This window comes from Dama dama, chromosome 11, assembly GCF_033118175.1.
Source record: "Dama dama isolate Ldn47 chromosome 11, ASM3311817v1, whole genome shotgun sequence".
Classification (NCBI taxonomy): Eukaryota; Metazoa; Chordata; class Mammalia; order Artiodactyla; family Cervidae; genus Dama; species Dama dama.
The window spans coordinates 74,922,318-74,940,901 of NC_083691.1; the positions used below are offsets into that span (position 1 = coordinate 74,922,318).

The 18,584-nt window shown below is 48.1% G+C and overlaps 1 protein-coding gene across 2 annotated transcripts in view; it reads right to left on the bottom strand.

Annotated features, from left to right (window-relative positions):
* Positions 1–18,253, bottom strand: part of RHOQ (ras homolog family member Q) — a 40,302-nt gene extending 22,049 nt beyond the window's left edge. Inside the window, exons 1-2 of one of the 2 annotated variants that reach the window (XM_061155481.1) lie at positions 18,052–18,253; positions 17,431–17,489 (exon numbers count right to left, since the gene is read on the bottom strand). In XM_061155481.1, the coding sequence (XP_061011464.1) occupies positions 17,431–17,489; positions 18,052–18,193 (201 nt within the window). In that variant the 5' untranslated portion in view covers positions 18,194–18,253. The remainder of the gene's footprint in view (positions 1–17,430; positions 17,490–18,051) is intronic. The other variant, XM_061155480.1, reaches the window with a different exon arrangement.
* Between the last annotated feature and the right edge of the window lie 331 nt (positions 18,254–18,584).

Below are 18,584 nucleotides of genomic sequence, written 5' to 3' on the forward strand. Positions count from 1 at the left end.
TAAGCAATCTAGTAAGTCCTTGGCAGCAGGGGAAGTCACTAATTAGAATAATGACTTACAGATCTGGAGCCTGTGGGCCTGGTCTGAGGTCCAGCATTGCTCTCCTGGGCTGTGCGTGTAACTCATACAAGTCATTTCAATGTGTCTGTTAATAGCAAAGGCAGGAGGAGGGGTAGATAATATCACCTACTTCAGAGATTGTCGTTATGATCAAATGGGATACACAGGCCCAAAGACGGCCCCCTGATGTAGGAATGAAGAGACATATATGCTAAGTGCCATGGGAATTCATATGCTATGTCTACCGCCTGAGGACTAGAGAAGGCTGCATGGAATACCTTGTCCTACCCATATTCCCTCTGAACCTCAAACACACATGCTCCTGTCACCTCCTCACCTAAGAAAACTGTCCTGACCCTCCCTGTCCCCACCCTCAAAGTGGAATTGCTCCTTCCAGCTTCCCAATGTCAGCATCTGGGGATGCAGTTAATAAATATAGGGGAACTATAGTAGGACACCCTAATAATTTGACATAACGCTACACGTTGAGAACTAAAGTCATGAAAATGAAACCATAATCGTCATTAGTCATCTGCAATATGGGTCATTACTAAGAGATCACATTACTAAGAAATCACTGACATGCTTGAAAACACCCCAATCTAATCAAGGTGAATAAAATGTAACTAAAGGAAGCTGTAACCTAATAGAATATGTTTTAGCCTGTCTGAAAAATGTTGGCTTAAAAGTCATTATCTATAGAGACTCTAAGTAGACTCTTGTTGTTGTTTATTTGCTAAGTCATATCCGCCTCTTTTGCAACCCCATGGACTGTAGCCAGCCAGGCTCCTCTGTCCATGGGATTTCCCAGGCAAGAATACTTAAGTGGGTTGCCATTTCCTTCTTCAGGGGATCTTCCCAACCCTAAGAAGAGTCTAGCAAAGGAGAAATTGCATAATCAGAAATATTCATGCCCATTCAGCTTTGCCCAACAGTAAGATGCTGGACCTGGTGGACAAACAGATCCTGGACACTAGAAAGCCAAGCTCTCACATGGAAGGGACAGTTAACCATATGGTTCCAGGATCCAGATGAAATTCATATAGCCTCTACCACCTTTTGTTCCAAACCCCGAATCCCAAGAAAGCTTCTAATGGATCCATTTCCCCTGGTACCTAAGGCTAAGGGAAGATACACTGGATAACAGGCACTGAAAAGGTATCTATCACTATAGCTTTGCTCTTCGTATGTATGTTTTCTGACTACTAAAACAAATTCGAGAAGAATTCAGTTAAATCTTACCCAACTGAACACATGCATCTACCTTTGATCTTTCCCAAATCCTCTGACATATATAGTAATTAAAAAAAAAAAAAAAGGAATAAAGCCACAGGACAAATTAAACAGTCACATAATTTTAGAACGTAGAAAGCCAAAGAACAAGTAAGAACTGATATGCAGACCCTGGGAGCCAAATCCTGGATCCTGGGCCAGCAACAAGGGGAAGTTATAAAGCACCGTGTCCTGCTCAACAGAACCCCTTAAAGGTGTGGGAGCTCGCACAGTGTGTTCTGAAAGTGGGTTGAAAGCGGAGCCACGAACAAGGGGTGGGTTGATAGTCTGCTTGTAAAGCAGTTACACCCCAGATACCGTTCTCTATCATGATAAATGCTCTCCCCAACCCTGACAAAAGGCAGAGATATTTATTCCCAGGAAAGTGTAGAACAGAGGGTTCCCTGGGTGGGAAGACAACAGGGCCCAGTTGCACATACCTAACACACAAGGCCAGAACAGCGGAGCCTAGCAGGACCATCTCAGGCAGCAGAGTGGAAGATTCTTTTCTGGGGAACATGACCAGTGCAAGAGGAAGGACCAGGTTCCCCAGGGAAAAGGCCCAGACAGCTCACCCTCCAGCAGTGGTTCTCAAATGGGGAAACGGGAAGTAAGGGGTGGTGTTGCCCCAAGGGAACACTTGGCAATGTCTGGGACATTCTTGATCATCGTGACTGGGGTGGGAAAGGCAATAGGGATGCGCTAAACATCCTACAATTCACATGACAGCATCACAGCAAGCTGACCAGCTCAAAATACGATGGTGCTAGGGTGGGAAACCCTGACCTTCAGGAAGGACCGGAGTCGTCCAGCTCCTCGTATACACACAGCATTCCACATACTCTAGTGTCACTCCCATAAATATTATTAGACACTTGAGAAACTGCCACAAAAGGCAGAGACCACAACAAAAGACTGTGGGAAAACAAAAAGTTCAAAAACCTATCATTAATACCCTCAGAGACTTCTGATGTTTGCTTTATGTAAATGTATCTTTGTTGTTAAAGTGTCTAATGGCTTATGATGTCTATCTTCTTTGGGAATTGTACCTTTTATCATTAAAAATATTCATCTTTATTTAAAATAAATAAATTTTTTAAAAAGAAAAAAAAAAAAAAAAACCTACCCTCAGAGAAATTAGAGAAGATACTCAAACCAAAAGCAAGCCAAGCCAAACTTAGAAGAAGCTAAAGAAAAAAAGAAAGGAACATCCAAAGAACAGGAAAAGGTTCTGCTAGAATGACATTAAACAAACAAACAATAGTAAGGGTAGATGATACAATTGAGGAATTCTCCCAAAATAGAGCAAAAAGACACTGAAAGGGCAAATATAAGACAATTGTGGTAAAGACTCCACTTGCAGTACAGGAGACTTGGGTTTGATCCCTGGGTTGGGAAGATCCCCTGGAGAAGGGAAAGGCTACTCACTCCAGTATTCTGGCCTAGAGAATTCCATGGACTGTATACAGCCCATGGGGTCGCAAAGAGTCAGACATGACTGAGCGACTTTCACTTTCAGAGAACCACCCCAAAGCTCCAATATCTAAAACCTGGAAGTTCTAGTGTAACAGAAGAGATTAACTGGAAGTGAAGAAATCAAAGAAATAAACCAGGAAAATTTCTCAGAAGGACACGAATCTCTCGAGTGAAAGGGCGCACAACAGTTGGCTGGACCCTAACCCAAAGACCATGAGTGTGAAATTCCAGAGAGGAAAACCAGGTTCTTGACAATGAATCCAGGTCCAGATTGGGATCAGACTTTCCGAAAGCAGAAACTGAAAGTGGAAGACAATGGAGCCATGCCTTTAAAGTTCTGAAGAAAAAATGATTTCTAATCTATTTTCAAAGCGTCAATCAGGTATGATGGAAATTAAAACACATTCAAACATACAGGCATCAAAAAATTTGCCTACGACGCACCTTTTCTCAGGAAAATAGATGCTTTACCAAAATGAGGAACTAGACTATGGAGACATAAAAATAAGGATGTAATACATAAGATAGAGTCAAAGGGAATCCCAATGATGATGAAGGAAAATCCCAGGATGACGGCTGTGCAGCCATCTAGAGGCAACTAGCCCAGTCTGAAGCAGAACAGTAGGCTCACGGCAAAAGTCTCCAAGAAGACATGGACAGAAGACTGGATACACTGGAATGCCTGGAAAGGCAAGTCCAGGATGAAACAGACATACAATGAAAACTAAGCAAGGGAAAAAGCAAAATAATTAGTAACTCCAGGGAAACAAAAAGTGGCAAGAGGAAGGAAAAGTAATTATAGTACATTACATGGCTCAGCGGCGCTAACACAGCGTGTGCGTGCGTGCTTGGTCATTTCAATCGTGTCCGACTCTCGGTGACCCCATGGACCATGGCCCACCAGACTCCTGTGTCCATGGGATTCTCCAGGCAAGAATACTGGAGTGGGTTGCCATTTCCTTCTCCAGTGATAAAGTATGAAGTGAGTGAAGTGAGAGAAGTGAGAGAAGTGAAGTCACTCAGTTGTGTCCGACTCTTTGTGACCCCATGGACTATAGCCTACCAGGCTCCTCCATCCATGGGATTTTCTAGGCAAGAGTACTGGAGTGGGTTGGTGCTAACACAGTAGTAAAGATATAACCATGGATCAATAATCAAACAAAAATTACCATATTGCTCCTGGGGATGGGTGGATGGGAAGTGGAAGATACTCTGATAAAGAGCTAAAGCCTCACCATTCACAGCGTGAAGGCAACAGGGGATTTCTTTTACCAAAATAAACTGCTAAGAATTGAAAGTGCTTGCCTTGGGGGAGTGGAAGGACTTTTCTGCAGAGAAGTCGAGAGGAATCTTTTGTTTTTTTCATAACAGGATCTTACAGAACTGTTGACTCTTTAAAACTTAAGCTATTTGCATATATAACTTCAATAAAATAAAGCAAACTTTTTTATAAATTGAAGGAAAACAGAATAAAGTATAAAGAAGTAAATTTCTAAAAATATTCACCATCACTACCTAGAGCCAACAGATTAACATTTTGACAATTCTGTACCAATTTTTTTTCTTACACATTATACATATGCATATTTTTCAAAGTTGTAATCATGCTACAGTTTTGATTCCTGCTTTTTCACACTTAACATACCACCAGCCTTTTCATATCTCTTTAAATATCTGTTGAAAGCAGTTTTTAATGGCTGTGATTACTCTAATACACCTCATGCTATCGTTTAACAAATCCCTTTTTACTATGCATTAATGTGTTTATATTTATCACTAATATAAGTATCACTATGAATAACATTTTATGTAAATCTTTGTGTACACTGAATGGCATAAATTCATAGAAATGGATCATTGAAAATGTAACCATCTTTGCCAAATTAACTTCCAAATGGACTGTATCAGTTTTTACTGAACTGTACATAAAGCATCCTCTTCCCTGACTTCTGAATATCAATTTTTCTCATGTTCAATTTGATAAGTGAAAAAAAGGTTTTATTTTCATATCTCTGCATATTGTGTGTTCATTGGCTACTGGCTTTTCTTCCTTGTGAGCTACTGGTTTATGGCTTGTGTCCATTTTTTCAGATGAGACTACATGGTAAGTAAATCCCTCCACAGTCTTGTTTATATCTGGATGTCTATGAATTAACACAAATCAGACCCATGGACCGGATGATGTGTGAATGCCTCAGTGAAATCAGGTTTCTAAGTCTCAGTGGCCCCACTGAGGGTTGAGCTCTCTGGGAGGCTTCAGGCAAGCAGCATGGCAGTCAGGCACCTCTGTGACACTCCTCACACTCCTACCCTTTCTTGGCACATTCCATTTTCTGCTTTCATTTTGATCATATGGACTTCCCTGGTGGCTCAGGTGGTAAAGAATCCGTCTGCAATGTGGGAGACCTGGGTTCCATCCCTGGGTTGGGAAGGTCCCCTGGAGAAGGGAACGGCTACCCACTCCAGTATTCTGGCCTGGAGAATGCCATGGACTGTATAGTCCGTGGGGTCACAAAGAGTGGGACATGACTGAGCAACTTTCACTTTCATAGTACACATCTTCTCTTTGCAATAGACTCTAAGCTCCTACAGAGGAAGAATCCTATCTGACGGATCTTTATGTTCCTCACGTCACCTATATTTAACAGATACTCACGTACTTGAAGGATAAAGACAGAAGGGTGTGGATGATGGGAGGTGGGGGAGGTTCATGAACACAGGCAGCAGCAGAACTGGAACACTGAAAGAATGAGGGAGACCCGGCCCCAATCCCTTCTGGAGGCTGGGGTGAAGACTGCACCAGAAATACATGACCAGCAGAACTTCAGAAAGTGGTTTCCAGGGTTCAGGCAGAATATTCATGTAATGAAGACTGACAAAAAGGGATAAAAACGACAGGCAAGGATTATTCGGCCACAAAAAGAAATGAAGTACTGGTATACTCTACAACATGAGTGAACTTTAAGAACATCATGCTAAGTGAAAGAAACCAGACACAGGGCCACATATTGTATGATTCCACTTGTATGAATGGCCAGAATAGGCAAATCCACAGGGACAAAAAGTAGATTAGTGGTTGCTAAAAGCTAGGGGGAGAGAATGGAGTGTATTAGTAGGTACAGGGTTTCTTTGGGGAATGATGAGAATGTGTTCTGGAATTAAACAGTGGTGAGGGTTATACAACTTTGTGAATATATAAAACCTGCTGAATATGAATAATACCTCAACTTTTAAAAAGGAAAGAGGAGTAAACTTATACATCAAGCAGTCTGACCCATGAAAAACTTCTGAGGAATCACTTTGCTCATAATACCAGCTTGCCTAGAGTGATGCTTCCACAATGCCTGACCCAGCAGCAGGGTGTCCGGGCTCCCCACTAACCCCCTGCTTTTAACAGAGGGATACCTAACATAAAACACACTGAAAGGATCCCAGAGATCCAGACTTGCTGGAGAACAGCACACATCCTATCCAGTATGTTATCCAAACAGACCTGGAAGCCTTTCTGCTAATGGCATCCATGAGTTAAGAAATGAGTTTTACTGTGCTTCAGTGGACAACACATTGCAACGACCACCTATAATCTGATTTTAAAGAACTTCAATAACATCCAGACAGACCAGAATCCCCTTTAAAATGAGCTGATGGAGGAGATGTAAAGCCAAGGGAAAAGTACTTTCCATGCTTATCTTTCTGACAGAGTCCCTAAATCCAACACACATCTGGCTGTGAGCTGTGCTCAGTGTATGTGCCCCCTGCAGCCCACCCCTCCCCCATTCCCAGGGCTTACAATCTGGGGGCTGAGCAAAGATTTACACAGAATAAAATGAAATGCTAGACGAGCGCCTATAGATGATTTTTTTCAGCTGAAATTCAAAGGAGTTCAATCCTTAAGAGGGCTGGAGCCTCAGAGGAGGAGCTCGTGGGATGCCTGGGCCTCAGAAGGACCTTCCCACTTTCTGCAGGCTGGATAAAGACCACAAACTCCCTGCTGCCAGACAAGGCCCCTGTCTGAAGACTGCAAGAAACCCTCTCACCTCCAGCCCTTCCCCATTCCTCCAGGGCCAGGGAGGCCACGAGAAACACCTTAATTACAAACCCTTAATCAGCTAACTAGGAAGGACAGCTCTTTGAAAATTAAGCTGGGGTAAATGGAATTTTAATCAAGCTGGACAAAAAGAATTAAATGCTTCCCCTCAGTGGCAGCTCTTACAGGGGGCATACTTGAGCCAACTCATTTATAATCCCAACCATTAGCTCATTTGAAAGAGGATGGTCTTTCTACACTGGAACAAGTTTTGAAAAAAAGAAAGAGCAAGAGAGAAAAAAAGAAGGAAGAAAGAGCGGAATGAAGGAGGAATTCAAAAGTGGGGGAAGGGAAGGGGAACACTTACACAGACAGCCATGGTCAGCCCGAAAAGTAATCACAGCTGAGAAGAGTGAGTAATGGCCTGTCCCAGTGACCTGCCTGGGGAGTTTCAATACAAAAGGATGTCATGCCCACCTGTGGCTTTGTAACTAATTTAGCACAAACCGAACCAGCCTTGTCCTCAGGGGCGGGCCTGTCACCTCCCAGAGTGCTAACCTCAGCTATGGTGAACACAGCAGGGCCTGAGCCTCAAATCTATCTGACTGCTTACAGTACAGGGGAGAACATGGCTTGACACTTGGCTTTCATCAAAGTATACTCATGGAGCCTACTGTGTGCACACCCTGCGTCAGACAGCATACCACTGGAGCCAAGGGCAGCTTAAGGAGTTCTGCTTCCGTTTTCTGCTGCTGATACTGCCTTGGCCCCATCTCTACCAGACAAGTGAGGAAGGCAGCACCACTGGCTGAATGATTCAATTCATTCCAACATATACAGAGTGTCCCAACCGCATGTAAAGAACTAGAGATGAGGGTGTGTGTAGGCGTGTTTGGATGGATAGGGGTTAAAAGATGAAGAAGTTATGTACTGCACTCTGGAGACAATGTGTAAGTATACCTGCGTAATACTTACATATACATATACACATACATATACGTGCGTGTATGTGTGTGTGTATACACACGTGTTGGGGGAAGGGAGGTGGCTTGCTGTGAGGAGATACGTGAGGTTCACAGTTATTCATTAATGGTGGCTCTGATATTTCAGTTGTATCAGAATCCCCTGGAGGGCCTGTTATACCAGAGTTGTCCCAGATTTTCTGATTCAGGAGGCCTGGGGTGAAGCCTGAAGAGTCTGGATGGCTATCAAATTCCCAGGAGACACATGTTGGCTGCAGGACCACATTTGAGAATCAGTGTAGTTTAATTCAAGGGCTTGCCAAGTGGGGCTAGTGATAAAGAACCCACCTGCCAAAGCAGGAGACATAAGAGATTCGGGTTCGATCCCTGGGTCAGAAAGATCCCCTGGAGGAGGGCATGGCAACCCACTCCAGTATTCTTGCCTGGAGAACCCCATGGGCAGAGGAGCCTAGTGGCTATAATCCCTAGGGTTGCAAAGAGTCGGACACGACCGAAGCAACTTGGCATGCACGCATGTAGCAATTCAAACCCTTGCTGAGCATCGAGTACATGTATGAATCCAACCTGGCACTTTTCTTCACCTAAAATCGACCTGGAGAATCCTAGGCAGCTTAGCTCTTGGGGCAGTTCATTGCTTGGGAAGGACAGAACCCAGCCCCCTCTGTGCCCCCTGATGAACAGGCACCTACTCCCGTGGCCCTTCTGCTGAACTGTGAGCTTCTGGCGGCAGGGCCTGACCTGTCTTGTAAGCCCCACCCCTGGCAGAGGGACTGGTGGACCAGACTGGTGCTCAAGGAATGTTTGCTGACTGAGTGAATGAATGTTTTCATCCCGTCCTGGCAGCCTCAGTGGCGGGATGCAGCCCAGGTGGTGGGCTGTGGGAGCAGACGTGGTGTCAATGGGATACTCAGGAAGGCAGGCAAAATGAGGCGCGGGTGGTGGAGGGAGCCTCTGGGTGTACATCCAGGGCATACCCGATGGACGAGGGACAAACAGGTTGAAAACAGCAATTTTTACCTAAATAAGAAAACTGCTAAAGGGAGAAAAAGAAAAGCCTGGGGCAGCCCCTATGGGATGGAACAGACACCGGCCATGTGCTGGCTGTCACGGCCCTGCCCAGTAGCCGCCGCACACACACTCCAGGCAAGTCGGGGTGGCAGGCGAGCGGGGTGACAAGACGCAGGGGCGCCGCGCACAGCCTGGTCCTCCTTCCTGGGAAGGGGCAATACAGGCCCCAGCCTCACTGGCCGTGCAGCCGCCAGTGCCACTCCGGGGACGGCGTATTTTTCAGCAAGAGTGGAAGTTAATGAACACATGGACAAAACGCCCTTAACCTCCCAGGGTGGGGGTGCGGTGGGGGTCTCTTTAAGGGCCGTTTCAGCAGCAGCGCCTGGTGTCCCAACTATAGATACCATCCCACCCACTCTTCCATCCAGAAAAGCAACAGGCCTGGAATACACTGTTAAATGAAATAGCAAGGGAGTGATGTAAAGGAGACACATAACACCATCAAGCTGATTCGTGTGAGCGATTTAACATAAAGAACCCAGGCCTTGGAGTTGGGCAGTCCGCCCTGCAACCTTCATTTTGCCTTTTATCAGCTGTTGTGGTAGGAGCAAGTTACTTAACTTCCCTGAACCTGCACAGGAGACAATGGCAACCGGTTTTCTTTACTCACAGAGCAGGGGAGAGGCCTCATGGAGGCAGGACATGAAACATGCTTTGTACCCTGTAAGAACACCATTCCATGACGAGGGTGTCATTATTGAAGCCCAGAGTCCACCCTCAGTCTGGAAAGGGCTGGCTTGTGTGGGGATGGGGATGAGAGGTGGCCAGGCCTCTACTCAGGCACTTGAAATGAAACAGTAGCCCCTTTCCCCCATGTTCTGCTCTTTCTATTAAAATCAACAAGCAAAAAAATAAATAAAAAAATAAAATAAAATCAACAAGCAACGCAGCACCAGATTAATATCTAATTACTAAGCTGTCACCTACCAGGTAAAAAACTCCATAATTTAGGACTCATCCCTACTCCACATGTTGACACTGATAGCAGGGATCTGGGGTAGCATAAAAAGACACATTTGGGACACCCCATGCCTGCACACCCCACGCTCTTCCTCTCTACCCAGAATACCAGTTCTCCATGCCCCTCTGCCTCTGTGACCTCATTTAGTCCCTTGCTTCTCAAGCTTTCACTCCTTGGGAGAGAAAAGAGATATGTGTTTAGCACACAGTGGGTCAGGTAGAGGGGCCCTGAGGTAAGTGACTGAGGTCAGGCTGATTGAGCTGGAAGGGACAACCTGAGCCCAGGGCTGTCCATCCTAGGCCCCACCCAGCTGCCTTGAGGCTGAGAAAAATCCCTTACTTGGGAGCTGGAAAGCTCTGATTTGATTTTATAATCCCCATTTTACAGATAAGGAAAATGAGGTTTTGAGAGGTCAAGACCCTTGTTGAGAAGTGGATCCTGGCAGTCCCATGTGGGGGCCCACCATAGTAACCAGCCTACTGTGCTGCCTTCTGTCTCTCCCTGCAAGCCAACAACTTCCAAAAGCTCGTCTGGACCACCTCCTCCCAGTTGGACCATGTGGCACGCGTTTCACACGCAGAGTGTTCCCTATTGCATAGGTGGACCTTTATGCCATCTGATCCCCCTTCTCTCCTCCCCCAGGAGACTGACACACAGAGTCAGCCCTGAACCAACACCAGCTGAACTGAACCGGGGTGAAACCCCCAAAGCCGGCCTGGACCATCGTCACAGACTGAGTGTCGGGCCATCTGGACCATCTCTAACCCTGATGGAACCCTGCAAGGTGCCCATTATCTCCCCACTTTATAGGGAGGGAAGAATCCGGGCTGCCTGATGCTCTCACAGAGAGAGGAGGAGCGCGATTCAAAGATGTTCCAGACAATCCAATACCCATACATTTACTGCCAAGCTGCCTTCTCCTCAGGGGATTTGAGACAGAAACCTCAGGAAAGATGCTTGAGACAGCATTGGGGGACGGACCCACAGATGATACTAAAGGCCCCCAGGGTCCAAAAGAGGGGATAACACTGTTGGCCTGATGCTTATCTACATGCCTGTCACTCCTTTGAAACTTAAGACACTCTTACTAAATTTACAAAGCTTTTTTTTTCCCCCCCAAGAAAGGGGGTGTGCCAGAAGCTCTTATTTAAGAGCAATAACCCTAGTCTTTGGTTAACCTTTTAGCAGAAATGGGTTGGCAGCCAAATGGGAATCAACTCAATTTAAGAAATATTCACTGTAGGCTTACCACGCACCAGACACTGGGCTACCAGCTGGAAACACCGTAGAGAAAAAGAAACACAGTTGCCTGTCCTCACGGAGCTTACAGCAGAATGGAGCCAGATCTGCAGGCAGTGGATCCGGAAGGACTGAACTCAGGGCTGGGAGACCCAGGAGAGGGCTTGGACGGCTCGCCACGGCCAGCCTGCCATGGCCCGCGTGCCACCGTGTGCAGCCTCCCTGGCTGGGTCTCCCCTCGCTTCCTCGTGCAAAGCATCTGTCTGCCAGAAACTAAAAGAGGAACGGCAAACTGCTGAGGGCAAGGAAAGCTGCTCCTTGACCCAAGCATGCCAAATTAGGGCAAAACCAAGCCCTCTGACTGAAAAGAAATTCAGCTGAGGCACACAAATTTTAAAGACATGTGTGGTCTCGGGCTTAGTTTCTTTGTAACAGCCTCTCTTTCCTCCTCCTTGTATATTGCTATTCTGCGTCTGAGGCCTCTCAGTAGTACCAGCTGCTGCCAACACATGTGTCAGCCCCGTGGAGAGTGGCTCCGTCTTGTGTTGTTTAATACCATTAGGGCTCGTCTCTTGAAACCCCCAATTCCACAACAAAACTGCAAACGCCCAGCTCCCCTTAAGGCCTCTGACCCATGAGCTTTAAAGCAGTGCTTCCCACCTTTTTCACATCCTGGCACACATAGAAAGGACCGCATCTGCTCCGCTCCCTGGAGGTTGCACACTCCCCCCCACCCCCGCCCAGAGCCGAGCGGATGGTATCTGGGCACACCTGTAACACCGTTCCTGATACACCCGCTGCGAAGCTTTGGTTTCCAGAGCGTAAATGTCACCAAACGTCAAGAGAATCATGACAGAAGTGAAGCCAGATGGATCAGAGGATCACATCCCAAACCTGTATCAGAGTCCCAAGACGGGGGACACAGGACCTTTGGCCACCACAAAGGCTTTGGAGCCAAAAAAGGCCATCCACCTTCCCCAGGCGGAGGAGGAAAGCAGCATTCCCTATGATGCAGTGCGGGCTAGAGATATAAATAGCTTCTAAAAAGGTTAGCAAAATGCAGAGATGACAAATCTACAGTAGGTTACTAAGGGAAACCAGGGTGCTCAGTGCCCGGATCTCACCTGTTGCGGCTGATGTCTGAAAGGAACACTGCAGCTCCTCTCAAACTCTGCTCCCCGGGTCCTTCAGGGTGAGTGAGGGGGTACAGGGACCTGGAGGCCTGGTGACGTGAGCAGGCACTTCCTGAGTCTCACTGATGTTCCCCGCAGACCCCTCCAAACTAAGGAAAACCTTTCTCTGGGTCTGGTTTTCACAAGCCCACTCCCTCAACTCCCTCAGCAGGGAAGAGTCCACCTTGGGAGGTTTCGTGAGGATGCTGGCCCGAAGGCAGGAGGTGTTCCATGAGTGGCAATTCCCTGGGCTTTCCCCTCCCCCTTCCCATGACCCTGGGCCCTTGGGTGCTGCCCAAGGAAACACAGAAGGCGGGGCATTCCAGAAGGCGGGGCATTCCCAGGCTACTGGCCCTGGAGATTCCCTTCTCGAAGGGAAGTGCTTTCCTGGGTACCCAGAGAGTTTGCAAGGGAGCCACAGCTGCTGGGCTACGACAAGTAAGAAACAGACCTTGCCAGTCCCTGAACCAACCCCCGGGGACACCTAAGCTAAGGTATTCATAGCTCTCCTGTATGCATCCTTGAACTTGTGTGTGTTCAAGTTAACATATATAGCAACAGTACACCCCAAAGCACGCATATGGATGTGTACACACTGAGGCAGTGACTAAATCTGGAACTCCTGGGAACCCAAACTCAGCCCCAACACACACCCTCTTGAGTGTGGGTATTCCGGGACCTGGGATAAACTGGGCGTCTGTCCTTCCCTCTTCAAGGTATCAAGTTCTGCCTTCCTGCCAAGGATTAAGAGATCAGCCGGGTGCTGGAGAGCAGCTTGCCAGGCAGCTCCCACCGGCTCATCTGCCAGAGCCCTTTCCACTTCCCCCAGGCTCCCTGCACAAAGGCAGGAGGGGAAAATCTCACCCTCTAGCCCCTCTGTGGGCAGACAGAGGGTCTGCAGAGCCCATCTCAGAGCCCTGAAAGCTGGGCAAGAAAGGAGAAGCACTGCAGAGGCCCAGGCCGGAAGCCAGACCCTCCAGCAGGCCCCAGGGAGCAGGAGGGAGTGTCCACAACTTCCACTCTGAAAAGCTTGGCAGTAAAATATTGGGCCTGCTTCTGGGCCACCCAGGGTCTTGGCCAAGACAGGGGGGCTTCCCTTTGGCCTAATGCTGGTGGTGGTGCGGGATGTGCCCAGGCAGACCACGTGACTGGACTAACACTGCCCATCACACTCATGTTTTCTCTCTCTCTGCCAGCAGCAGAGGTGAAGAGGGAAACTGCCTGCTCTGGAAGGCAAGAGGTCATCTGCTACAGCCACCTCTTGAATTGTTCCAATATGTTCTTTAATATATAAATTGGGCCATTGTTACATGGCTTTGAACTCGACTGGGGTCAAAGAGGGGACCCAATGGGACTTCCCTGGTGGTCCAGTGGTTAGAACTCCATGCTGCCAATGCAGGGGGCTCAGGTTCGACCCCTGGTTGGAGAATCAAGATCCCAAATGCCAAACAGGGCAGCTAAAAAATAAAAATTAATAAGTTTTTTTAAGAGGGAACCCAAGAGTAGGTGCCCAGACTAGAAGTCCCAACCAACCTGAGGAGGGTGTTGTTGCTATGAATCAAATACAGAGAGCACCCAAGTACACAAGGGAACATTGTACTTTATTTTTTAAAACTTTTTATAGTTTTTTCTGGCCTCAGGTAGGATCTTAGTTCCCCAACCAGGGATCAAACCTATGCCCCCTGCATTGGAAGTGCAGAATCCAAACCACTGAACCATCAGGGAAGTACCCACAAGTGAATATCTGAAAGTGCTATGAGTTCCTTCCCCATCCCAACCTACCTCCCAAAGTAGCATCAACTGAAACCTACATAGCCCACTTGGTTCTCAAATTCTACACTGAACTCTTCATTTTGCTAAGAGTTCTATCATTGGGGATGTAGGTTCTGATCGAGAAAGGAAAACCATCTGATACAACAGGGCATTTAGAGAAGGGAGCATTCAACTGTGTCCATGGGTAGTGATGGAGACTGTGGGAATTCTGAAGTACAAAGTTGGCACCATGACTCCACTCAAAAGGCTCTAGGATCTGGCATCCTAGTGGAATTTCTATCAACTCCAAGTATAACACACTGCCCTCTTCCACCTGCGACCCCTTCACCCCACAAAACTGCCTACAGTGGAGCACAGTAATTTCTCCAAATATTTATTACACATCTACTACTATGAATGAAGAATAGTGTCAGCTGCTTTTCCACACATTAAACAATTTAAGTTGGCCTACAACACTGCAGTGCAGATTTTAATTATCTACATTTTTTACTAGATCACAAAGAAGGTTAATAATGTGGTAAGAATCACAAGAACAATTCAGCCAAGTAGAGATCCGGGCCCAAGCTAATTTGGTTCCAAAGCCCACGGGCTTTTTTCTGTTGCCCTTTAGACTTTAACATTTCTCTACATATGTATATGTGTTTCTTGATCACTATTATTATTATAAGGTTAATCTGATATCGATTCATAAAGGCATGAGACCTTAATGCCCAAGTACAACACAAGTACCTCCTAGATAACACTCACGGCATCTAATTCAAACACTTCCACCTATGCTGTCATTGGCCATCGCAGATCCCTATCTTAAATTTATTCTTTGTAGCCCCCAGGTGCTTAGTGTAGGGCTAGGTACCACAGAGTTGCAAAGAGTCGGATATGACTGAAGCGACTTGAGCACAGACACACACAGGTACAAAGTGGGCACTCATTTAATCTCATTGAGGATTATGTTGCTAAGATTGCTTATTAGTAATAAACACTTGGATGCTGAAAGATGAATTATTGCTAAGAAAAGTCTTAGACACTGAGAGAAACACCAAGGGGGCCTAGTCCACCTCGTGGTCAACAGAATAACTGATCCACCACTGGGTAAAAAGAGTAAACTTTAATCACTAATAGATTGATCCCACTAGGTATACAGCTTACAATCGCCACTGGAAAGAGCAGTTGACTCTTTGGACCTGGGTTCTTTTCTCTGCAGGACTGGCATATAACCCCCACTCAGAATAGCTGTGAAGATTCCAGGGACCATGTCTACAGACATACAAGCAACCCAATCAACCCAGGTGTTACCTCAGCACCTCCCATGGCTTCCTGTGTATATAACCACCTCTATATTCAGACCCATGTCCTAACCCCAGCAACACCCTTCAGTAGCTGCGTGACCTTAGATCAGCGACCTAGCTTCTTTGAGCTCCTTTTCTCATCTGCAAAGATAGTGGATCACCTATCTCATGGGGTTGTTTAGTGAAGAAGATGATACAATATTTGCATGTGAATGACCCTAGCTTGATATGTACAATAGAAGAAAGTCAGCAAATATTAGTCAGATACGAATGTGCACAGAACAGCTCTGACATACACACGTCCTGTTGAATAGGGCTCGTGGTCAAAACACAGTCATGGTGACAAGTAACAAAGAAAAGGGAAGAGGCACTAGTGAGAGAAGTTAAAATTAGAGACGATTCTTAAAAACCTCTCCTTTCAACCAATAATTTCAAACTGTTGTTTACCAGCTATACTGCTTAAACATTGGTCTTATTTGATTGAATGGGTTCTGCCTCTTGCCGTCCATGACAGAAGGAGTAGCTACAAGGCAGGTAATGAAAAGTGGCCTTGGAAAGCTAAGAACTGGTTATACTGGGACTTCCCCAGTGGTCCAGAGGTTAAGATTTTGCCTTCCAATGCAGGGAGTGCAGGTTCTATCTCTGACCAGGAGCTAAGACCCCATATGCCTCCGGGCAAAAAACCAAAATATAAAACAGAGCAATATTGTAACAAATTCAATAAAGACTTTAAAAATCGTCCACATCCAAAAAAAAAAAAAAAAAAAATCTAAAAAGAACCAGTTATACTGACCTGGGTCAGTTTGGTGAGAGGGGGTGGCCTTAGTCACCTCTCTCTGACAACAGTCTCCCTTTTGAGGCTACTCTATAGAGTCTGTTCTAACAGTCTCTCTCAGAGGCTCCTCTAACTTCACAGCACAGAAACCAGAGGTCACACTGAGGCCCCCAGAAGACATTTCCCAGAATCTAACCTGATACTACAATTCTGAAACCCAGAACTAGATGAGTTACAAAGAAAACCTCCTCTTTATTGACCTACCAAGTATGTGCCAGACTCAACGCTAAGCATCTAGCATATAATACATGCCCAGGGGAATGGTCTGAAATTTTTACACCCCATCTTACACATAAGGAAACTGCACTGTTGGCCATTCCCTACAGACACTCTCTAAGGCCCTCAACTGCCCACATGTCCTCAAGAACTCGTCAGGATGACACGTAGAAACTTCCGTCTGAATTTTCAGGTCTAATCACAGGGCTGGATTTTGCAAAACTTCATCACACATCTTAGGCCCACAGCAAAAGTGGGTTTGGGAAAAGGGTGGAGCTGGTACAGAGTCAGAAAGGAGACTTCAATCCTTCAGAAGCCACCTCTAATTTGCCAATAATGCTTAGAGGCTGACAGGAGGAGGGTGCATTTTCTTTCTGCACAGTGATCTCTACTAAAGAAAACCCAGACAAAGTCACCTGGCCTTCCTAGGGAACAACAACAGAAGCTCTTCCTCCAAGGTTCAGGCTGAACTCCTACCCTTCCTTCCTCTCCCTGCCCCAGGGAGTGGCTGGATGGTTGTTGTTTCTTTTCTTTTTTTCCCTGTGGTCCTCGGTAACACCACAAATTACGTTTTCAGGGACTTGAGTCCCAGAGTGCAATGATGTTGTAATAAACATAACCAGGACCAAATGCCTTCCCATCATATTAGATGATGCCATTTCCCACCAATCAGGCTCCTCGGGCAGGCAGACCACTCACCAATGAGGGACCAGACAAAGGCTGTGAGGGGAGACCTGGTCATCTGCAACTAAAAATAAGGGCGCTTCAGGATTGGCTGCTGCCACTTTGCAACAGGAGTTGGGACCCACACACCAGGCACCACACAGAAGGCACACACAGGCAAAAACTTTCAGCCCAGGGGTTCCCGTGGGGTGGGCTGGTCTGCCTTTGTTGCTGAGGTTTTATCTTTTTCCCAATGTGCTGACTCCAAGAAATACTTGATCCAGAGGGACCCTCGCAGACACACCCTCGCTCCTAGACACCTCAGTTTCTAAAGGCTCTTCGCGATCACCGTAAATTGGGGAAAGGGAGGGGGGTGTTGGCCGGGGCCAAGACACTCACCTGTCCCGCAGTATCATAGAGTCCCAGGAGGTACTGCTTGCCCCCTACGGTGACGCTGACTGCAAGGGCAGAAGTGGGGGCGGGGAAAAAAGCTCAATTACCTAGACTCTGGGGCCAATCTGTTCCCCACCAGAACCCTCCCCTCCCAAACCAGCGCTCGCAGGCGGGAGCTCCCAGGGAGATGCCACCCCTTTTCCCAGGCTCACGGTGAAGCGGGCGTGAGGCTGGGATGAAGTGGCCCCCGGCTGCCCACTCCCTTCTCCCAAGTCCCGTAGCCACGCTTCCCCTTCGGGGTTTGAGACGGTTGGGAAGGCGACTGTAGGAAGGTCAAGGAGGTCGGCCCGGAGTACCGAGGGGGTTGGGAAGTGCCGGGCGCCGGGACGCGGGACGCGGGACTGAGCAAGGGTATTGGGGGGGGCGGGGTGGGAAGAGGGGTGGGTCCAGTTGGCAAGGGGGCTGCCCGAGGGATAGCCTGGGGGTGGGGCCCGGCGCCCCGTGGAGGGCGCGGCGGGGGAGGGGGGAGGAGCGCACGCAGGGGAGGCGGCGAGGGGGCTCATCCAAAGTTGCTCCAAAGTTCCCGGCCTGGGGAGATGCCCCTTAGTCATCACTTCCGAAGCTTACCTGCGTAGTGGTCGAAGACGGTGGGCACGTACTCCTCCGGGAAGGCGTCGTTGGCATAGCTCATGAGTAGGCACGTCTTGCCCACCGCCCCGTCACCGACCACCACGCACTTGAGCATCAGCGCGCCGGGCCCGTGAGCCATGCTGCGGCCGGCCGGCCTCCGGGCATGGTCCCCCCGGAGCCCCCGCCCCGGCCCCGGGCTTAGCCCCAGCCCGCCTGGGGGGTCCGCCGCCGCCGCCGCCGCCGCTCAGCGCAGCAGGGCCGATCCCCCGGCCCCATGCAGCGGTTCCCCCCGCCCGAGGGGAGGGGGCGACGGGCCCGGGGCGCTGCCGCCGCCTCAGTCGCTGCCCGGATCCCCGCCCGGGCCCCGGTCGCCGCGCCCGCCCGCTGCCCCCGCCGTTCGGCGCCCGCGCCCTCTCCCCGGCCCGGCCTCCCCAGGAGGATCCACTGGATCATAAGACTGGCCGGCCCCGGGGGAGACGGCAACTTTGGGGAGGGCAGTGGAGGGGCGGGGCCAGGCGGCTCACCCCGCC